The 9239-nt window shown below is 41.0% G+C and overlaps 1 protein-coding gene across 1 annotated transcript; it reads left to right on the top strand.

Moving 5' to 3' along the window:
* The first annotated feature begins 1931 nt into the window (after nucleotides 1-1931).
* Nucleotides 1932-5344, top strand: LOC138407738 (E3 SUMO-protein ligase ZBED1-like). The gene is made up of 2 exons (XM_069525107.1): nucleotides 1932-3229; nucleotides 3524-5344. The coding sequence occupies exons 1-2, from the start codon at nucleotides 2159-2161 to the stop codon at nucleotides 4172-4174; spliced, it is 1722 nt and encodes a 573-aa protein (XP_069381208.1). The 5' UTR covers nucleotides 1932-2158; the 3' UTR covers nucleotides 4175-5344.
* The last annotated feature ends 3895 nt before the right edge of the window (nucleotides 5345-9239 follow it).

The following is a 9239-nucleotide window of genomic DNA, read 5'->3' on the forward strand; positions in this document are numbered from 1 at the left end:
TAATACTGGGCTAAAAGGATTGGTTTATGTAATATTTATGTCTTTGTTATGCACATTAGTCATCCAATCATTACTGATTTGATGATATAGAGCTCAATCTGAATGCAGACAATTATTTCTTCAATGCAAAATATATTTTAAAAATCTTGCCTACATTTGTTTACATATGATAATGAACAAAAATAATAACCAACAGATTTGACACATCTCACACAATTCATTGACCCTCAGCATCCAGCCCTTCATCAGCCGTGAGTGTGGCACATTATGTCATTCTTTGTCGTATATGGTCATCAATAATCTAATAATAATTGATCTCAGGCTCCCTCTCTGGAATCGAACCCTGAATCCCCGTTACCTGTGGTCATTGTAGGCACAAAAAGTACCATTGAAAGTTGATAGGGCAGACATTCGAATGAGACGTCGCCACCACGAGGGCCAGCGATCAGTTCGAGGTCATCTGGTGTCACCAAAGAAGCCGGGGCACCACGGGTCTGATAAATGCACACGTCCCCGAAGGTCAGCACCCGTTGGGGAAGCGGAGAGCGGGCGAGGGGTGGAGTTCGGTTGGGGGGGTGGAATTTTGCGGAAGTTATTTTGCAAAAGGGGTAAGAACTCGTACATCGCCTGGTACACCGGCGCTGACAGGTAGAAAAATATCGCTTAATTTTGCCTTTGTACACCAAATTAAAGATTAGACTCTCCTCTTCCCAACAAATATCAGCTTTCCACCCTAGCACAAACTGGCTGCTAGTAATCAGACATTTAGTGTGGTCCATTTCAGGCAGCTTTCGGAGCTGGGTCAGAAGTCAAACTTCTTTCACTTACTATGTTTGAACACCAGTGTTGGGCAGTAGCGTCGCTACAAGTAGCGGCGTTACTAGTTTAACTACAGTTCTCAGTAGCGTGGTGTTAGCGTCGCTGTTTTCTGAATCAAATAGCTTTTCAGTATCTAAGCTCTTTTATTAACCGAGTAGTGCGGTAGCGTCCACACAAGCTACATTTTTACAAACATCTCTGAAGCTCAGGGTAGCGGAGCTTTCTGCTGCGGTCTGAAATAAAAGGATCAGTCAGTGACGCCACCGCCATACACGGCCGTGTATGTGGAGCCGACAGAAGCACTTCCGTATGACGGTGACATCATGGACCAATCCTTGGGCTGGCTACAACGTCTCTGCTGCAGGGGAATACAGACAAGTTAGCTTGCTTGAGTGAGTTACGTTACTTGATGGAAAGATGGCAGAGGGTGAGGAGGACGGAGACGAATTGATCCCGAGGGAGTCGCCGTGGCCGTACCTCGAGAAATACATGAGTTTGAATGAAACAACAGAGAAAAATTATGTGTTCAGGTGCTTGCTGTGCAACCCCAAGAAGAAGCTGCTCTCAACGTCCAAGACTTCGAACACAAATTTAAGAACACACATTCAGGTGATTCCAGAATAAGCTAACACAACCATCGCCAACCAAGCTAATTATCACAAGTCAGTGCAGTCTGCAAACACCAGCTAACAACTTGCAAAAGACAAACTTAAATAATAAACAAATACAGTAATGTTACATATAGGAGGTAAGAGGTGGGGAAATGAGGGAACAGAGAAACACAAAATCAAAGTATGGTAGTTAGTCAAAATTATCAGCTTAAAATGTATGTAGATATAGCTACTAGTACAGAGTGGGCCTAAAAATACCACTTTTGAAACTGCCAGTTATATGGGATACTGGTAGATGGATAGAGTACTTTATTAATCCCAAAGGGAATTTAAAGTGTTACAGCCACTTGACATGATTCAAAATACAAAAACAATGAGGTAGGTAAAAGAAACAAATACAATTAAAAGGCTGAATTATATAAATAACTAAATAGACTAACTCTAATATAAAATATAAATATAAAAGCTGAAACTAGAATACAGCCTAGAGAACACTAACGAAAACTATAACTATAATATACTATTTGCTGAGTATACACTGTTTAATTATGTTAATGTGCTACAGTGTAGGACACTGTACATTAGTGCAAGTCAGGTGGATATTGCTATGGTAGTAAGGTGCATGATTGTCCATGGATGTTAGAATTAAGTGTGCATTGATAGTTGAATAATACAATATACAAAATTGTAGAATTTTATTTCTTTTGTAGAGGGTCCACCCAACTAACATGGCCTCCATGGAAATGGAACGTGAGCACGCCAGGAAAAGGAGCGCGACCCAGAGTGAGGAGGAACACCCTGTTCCCCTCATACAAGGCAGTGTAGCACAGTATTTCAGGGGTAGTACCCCCACCATAACCCAAGAGCGATTTGACAAGTTGATCCTTAACTTCATCATTCAAGGACTGCATCCACTTCACACTGTGGAGAGACCAGAGTACAGGGATTTATTCAGAGAGATTTTACCCTCCAGGCATTTGATTTCAAGGAGAACATTGGGAAGAATGCTTGAGGATGAGCATTTATCAATGAAAAGCAAACTGACTGAGACTTTGTCCAAACAGAACCATGTATGTACCACAACAGATGCATGGTCATCAAACAACAAAAGCTTCCTTGGGGTGACTATCCACTGGATAAACCAAGAAAACTTAAGCATCTGCTCTGGGGCATTAGCCTGTCGCAGGATCATAGGGCGCCACACATATGATGTTTTGGCTGAGATGTTGGAAGATGTGCACAGAGATTTCAACATAAAAGACAAGGTGACCGTTACAACCACAGATAATGGTTCAAATTTTGTGAAGGCTTTCAGTGTCTTTGCAGAAGTTCAAAGAACCATTCAAGACAGAGAAGAAGAGTATGAGGAAGAAGAGGAGGGACACCCTGTCTTCATAAATGTCACAGATATCTTACATGAAGAAGAAGAAGACTACAGTCTCCCACCTCATCAGCGATGTGCCTGCCACACCCTCAACTTGGTTGCCACAAGAGACATTGAGGATGCTTTGACCCAGTCAGAGCCCTTTAAAAAAATATCAAGATCAACAATGGGCAAATGCCAGGCACTATGGAACAAGCAACACAGGAGCACACAAGCTTCAGATATCATCAAAGACAAGTTAGGGTGCCAGCTGACAGTTCCCAGTCCAACAAGGTGGAACTCCACTTACCACGCCATGGAGCGCTTGAGTATCTGTATCCTGACAAAAGAACAAGACCTCCAGGAAACCTGTGAGAAGCTTCAGGTGACTCGCTTCAAAGCGGCAGAACTCACCTTCATACGGGAGTATGTTCAGGTAAATATTACCTTTATTTTGATGTTTTTAAGTTAATTAGGTGTTCAGGTGCTGTAATCCATGTATCTGTCTGAACATAAAGAACATAAACTACACACCTCCCAGTGAGCTTACTAGTGTAATGAATTTTTCTCCCAGGTTGTTAACTGAATGTTAAACTACTACTACTATTAGGATGATGATTATGAATAACAATAATAATTATAATTATACTTTTATTGATTATATTATTATTACTATTACGTTTGAGTAATTTTCATTTTTTTCCTTGTCTTTTTTCTGTGAATCTTTTAGGTTATGGCACCCCTGGCCAAGGCCCTTGACGTACTACAGTCCGACAGAATGGCTTACACAGGAGTGTTGGTGCCAACAATCTCGATTCTTGTCGAGAAGATGGAGCGGATGAAGCATGAGACCAACCTACATCACTGTTACCCACTGGTAGATGCCATCATCAGTGGGGTGAAGCAGAGGTTTGGATACATTTTTCAAGATGCAAGGTTGCTCATAGCCTCTGCAGTTCATCCTATGTTCAGATTGGCCTACATCCCCAGTGGAAAGAAGGCTGATGTTGTGTCAAACCTGAAAGCAGAAGTAAACCAGCTTCAAACGCAATCTCCAGATGATCACATGCAGACAGATGGCGAGGACCCAACTGTTGACAGTGATGAAGTACCTGGATACTTCCCATCACTGAAAACAACAGTTCTGAATGAAGTGGACAGCTACTTGCAGTCAACTGAAACCAAACTTGTCAATGCATTCCAAAACCTGCCGATGATGAAGATGATCTTCCTGAAGTACAACACAGGAGTCCCTGCTAGTGCAGCTTGTGAACGACTCTTTAGTGTAGGAAAAGACATTTTCCGACCAAAGAGAAACCGTCTTTCCGATGCAAATTTTGAAAAGCTTCTTTTGTGTCGTGTGAACAAACACCTCTTGTGAGAAAGATCAGCCTGGCCACCTCATCCTCTAGTGAGGAGGAAACTTTGATATGCAGTGGCAGAAACTTGTTTACATTGAGAGATAGATCTCTTCCACACTCACCCACACACAAACACACACACACACACACACACACACACACACACACACACACACACTGCTGTGGCTTTTGACTGAGAATGAACACACAAACAAAATGTTTCTCATGCTGCAGGATTTTCAGGAAGTGAATTTGAACCCTTTACTTCAGCAGCAGCTTTTACGTGACATCAGTGAGCATTGATGCATTTGTTATCATTCTTACTGTATACTGATGACAGATCCAACACACAACTCTTCCTGATATTTCACTACAACAGTGGACATGGGAACATTACTTTTTGAATCAGCTTCATGGTAATTGCCTATGAAAGCACAAAGTTAAATGACATGAGAAAGGCTATAATAGCCAGATATAAACTTTGAACTTGATTCCCAAAAGCCTTACATAAACTGTAAGTGTATAAATATGTCATGTGTTTAATTAAGTTGATAAGAGTTGACCCAGTGTCCTGGACAGAGTTAGTTGCACATTATCTTTAATGGCATAGTTCAAAATAAACATAATAGAGCAGTTTGGAGCAGGTCTTTATTCTTTTACTACTGTGGTTTGAGTTAAGTTATTGAGTTTAGAGTTAACTTGCAGTTCGTCCTGCAAATGTGCCCAAGTTATTGAGCATACCCATGCAAACTCAGGTATGTGCGCACACACACACACACACACACACACAAACAAACAAACAAACAAACATAGATGAACATACACACACTCTCAACACCTGCTTTTTGTTACTATGTGGAGCACATGTTTTTTTTTTTTTGGTTTTTGTTGCCAAATTTTTGTGTTCTGGTTTTGGAGCAGTGAGAGCACAGCGTATTGTTTAATAAACAATTGAATGTAACATTTTTGCCTGCTTATTTGTCTGATTGACAGTTTTATTGATCACTGAGATAGCTTTGCCTTGGAATGAAGTTGTTCCAATATAAAAAAAAAATAGCTTCGATGTAGTTAAACTACTTTTGCCATGTTGCTGTAGCTTAGCTTGCTACATTTCTCTGGGGGGTAGCTTCGGTGTAGTGAAGCTTAATTTAATGTAGAGTAACTGGTAGCTTAGCTCACTACACTTTCCAAGTAGCTTGCCCAACACTGTTGAACACTGCTGCTAATGTGTTTAAACATGTTTAGGCATGTGCAGGAATGTGTTTAATTAGTTGTAACTTCATAAAAAATGACTTTTTGGCAAGTAATTACATATCGTCACAACCTCACTCAGTCTGGGAATCATCATCACTGGTGGTGCACTTCTCAGCTTGAGTAAATTATCTGTTAATGTCAGGCAGGGCTCTCAATACAGCAAAACAATTCTAACTACTTTTAATTCTTACATGTAATAGGTTAAGTTATTTCTGTGTTTCCCTCTTCCTTGTTTGGGGAGAATTTCGTTATATGCTGCAAGACTCAGCTCAAGTTAGTCAACTGTGAATCCTGCCTTTGATATATGAAGGTACAAACGGTATAGCTGTTAAAGTACACAACACATACGAGTACAGAAGTTTGAACATGCAAAATGTTTGTGCTTAAAGTCGAATTTGAAAGACTAAGTGACAACCTGTAACAGTGGCGGCGTCCACCCGCTCCCCGGTGGCACACCTGAGATTCCTCCCGGTTTCCACGTGATGCATAACCAAAAATTTAATGAATTGAATGAATATGGCACATTGTGACATGGCCTAATGCTGCTCTCTTGCACCCTGAGACATCGGTGATTGCAATTGACCATGCGCGTGCCAGTTGGAATGGCAGTGTAATGGGAATTTGTGAATGTTTAATTGCATTAGCAGACATGTATGTGGAGGACTTACCAAATGGCTCACCAAATTGTTTTGCTTAAAGGGTAACCTTAAGGTTTACAATGGTGGCTTAAGAGACTTGAGTTTTATGGCCTCGAGAAACCAAATCTTTATGGCTTCTCAGGGTATCTCTGATTGGGATCTCACACCTGGGGTCTCACAGGAGGGGGTCATCCACAGAACATGTAAACAAATGGACAGGACATCTCCTCCACTGAGTGAAACTACAGGAGGGTAATAAATACCTTTGAATGCTTAGTGGGAGGGGGCTGAGAGTTATAAGAACACAGATTCTCCTGTGTTCTTTGCTCATTTGTGCATGTCATTCAGGTGATGTGTACTGATGAGTCCATCTGCAGATGCTGAATTAAACTTTCAGAAAGAAGTGTTTGACTTTGTGCTTGTTTCACAGAAATTGCCACCACAGCAGTAAGCCAGTTTTCAGACTATATTGTTGAGGGAAGGCTTCTAAGTCAGGCAAATTTATATTGCCAAATTACAATTTGTAATAATGTGTTATCTTTGCTTTTTTAGTGTTGATGCAGCAAAAGAGGATGGGTCACTTGGAAGGCTCGTAAATGACAACCATATGAATCCCAATGCCAAGATGAAGTACTTGACACTGGAAGGGAAGCCCCATCTGTGTTTGTTTGCAAAACGTGACATAAGTCCAGGAGAGGAGATCACCTATAATTATGGTGAATCAGACTGGCCGTGGAAATGCAAGGTGGTCAAAATGATTCTTTGTATAACTGATAGTTCTCATAAAGGACATGCTCTTACCATACAAAAATTCACATACATAAACATATATTCCATCTTGCTTTGTCGTTAACATAATTTATACTGCATTAAATACAGTAATTCAAATTCATTCAGATTTAGTGAAATACATCTACACTGCCACATGCACACATGAAAGATATTGACTATATTAGAAAATTTATTTTTACTTGATGTCATCAGTCTGATATCTGTCATTAATATCTCCAGACAACTAAAGAAACATCTATGGAGGGGCAACAGGATGAGGTATCATCCATATCAGAGCCCTCTACAGGTACTCAAAAGGCATTAACAAGTCGGCGGCAAAAAAACGGCATCTACGACTGCATCAACTGGTCTTGTCAAAAGCTTTAATCAGTTAAGTTAGATTTTCATGCATTATAAACAGGTGAGGGAGGGGATCCCGGAGCTCCATGTCAGCTTTCCCCTCTCTGTCTGCAGTGGATGGGCCAGCAAGGATATATTCTGTATATATTTGACAGCACTTGCACATCAAACACATTGGCCACGAGAACTAAATCTACTTTTCCTACATGTATCTATCAGCGGCCTCTGCCAGGACTGGTTGGGGTGAGTGGAAAAAAAAAAAATATATAGGGGAACAAAAGGAAATAAAGGGGGGGTGGAGTCACAGTCTCTGGTCATGGGCTTGAATCCAGCCCGGGAATCTCCACGTGGATGTTGGCATGGTCTTCCAAGGGCGCGTTGGTCCCTCCGGGCACTCCTACCTCCCTCACGGTCCAACATGCGCAGTAGTAGTAGTGAACATGGCTCCAAGGTAAGAGGTCCTCAGGTGAGAGTGCTGGTGGTTGCATGACCCTCCATGTTAGCCCTGCGACAAACCGGTGACCTCACTAGGTCCATCCCTCATCAGGACCCGAGCCAGGATGGGTTCCGGAGAGCCGCACAGCATGGACCAAGGAGGGGAGGAGAAGACCCAAGGAATTAGAGACATGTAATAAGATACAATATAATAAACAAGGCAGAGAGAGAAGAGAGAAGGTGCTGGTTTCTGGTGCATGATGGGTGATCCCCCAGCTGTCTAGGCCTATAGCAGCATAACTATGGATGACTATGGCTCATGACGTATCCACGCTTGTAAAGTCATTTTGAAAGAATTATTGGTAATGCTGGAAGTGTGTTAATCTCAGAATCACTTCCTAGTTAACTTTGAGCCTTTTACCACGATAACAATATACCTCTTCATGGCCCAACAACTCACACCTTGGGCAGGGTGGGGCTAAAAGCGTGTGATTTAGACTTGAAGGGAACAGTCTTGATTCTATGAGCTTCTAAAATATACCGTGTAAACAGAATGCTGTGCTTGTGTTGCCTATTGATGAACAGTTCTGACTTGCAGTGCCTGCTCTCAATTTCAAGTCAATGTCATTGCCACAAATTTTTCAAAACATGAAAAGGCCCACTTAACTATCTTATTATTACAAAAGTGATATTTCAAGAAAAAAGTTTCAAATGGTTTTCATTGTCTGTTACACAAATAAACCAATTCCATAGTACATGTTGACATTACATCTGCTCAACTTTCGAAATACAAAAAATTGGCTAAAAATAGTCTATTGCCGGGAATTGAACACAGGCCTTCTGCGCTAAACGTCCCTAACACGTTCCCATTCATTCTCTATGGTAGTGTTAAATCACTATGGACGTAATGCCCCTCCCGGCGACTGAACATTATGGCGCTGTTTCAGCTTCATCTCTGTCTCTCTTCCTCGACTTTTCCTTCAACTTCAGTGACTGAAGAACAACAATATACAGCAGAAGTTGCTCTACAACTACTTACACATGTGCTCTACAACATGTGAGGTGTTTTATTCAGCAAAGGTAAGAGACTGTTTGACTAAAGACCAGATAAATGACGGGCAGATGTATGTGTCACAGTGTCTCTTTGTTTTTTATATTAAATTACATCCGTCTCCGTGATTTTCTGTTACTGTATTTGTACATGATTTTTGATGATATATAGGATATATTTCTTGGCTTAGACTAATAAACTCTAAAAAAAAAAACATTATATCTATCCATGTGAATGTGTACAAATTAAGTCTATTGTTGTCTTGTTGTCTTAAGGCCTCAGCCCCCTCCACTGTCCCCAGCAAAGTGAAAGGACAGTCAAAAGTTTTATTTAACAATTTCTACACCGTGACCCATATGTGTTTTTCAGCAAGTAAATGGAATACAAAGTAAATAGAGGAAGTAAACAGTAGTATACTGGTTGTAACTGAACCATTGATCTTTTCAGGAATCTACATGCTGAGATCTCCTCTGCCCCTCATATACCTGAACAACCACACAGTAAGATGTATCATACGGCTAATCTTGAATATTATTGGGCCCCAAACCGCTCCTCCTTTAAGATGACCCTCATCCT

Source organism: Paralichthys olivaceus, chromosome 5 (assembly GCF_024713975.1).
Source record: "Paralichthys olivaceus isolate ysfri-2021 chromosome 5, ASM2471397v2, whole genome shotgun sequence".
NCBI classification, from domain to species: Eukaryota; Metazoa; Chordata; class Actinopteri; order Pleuronectiformes; family Paralichthyidae; genus Paralichthys; species Paralichthys olivaceus.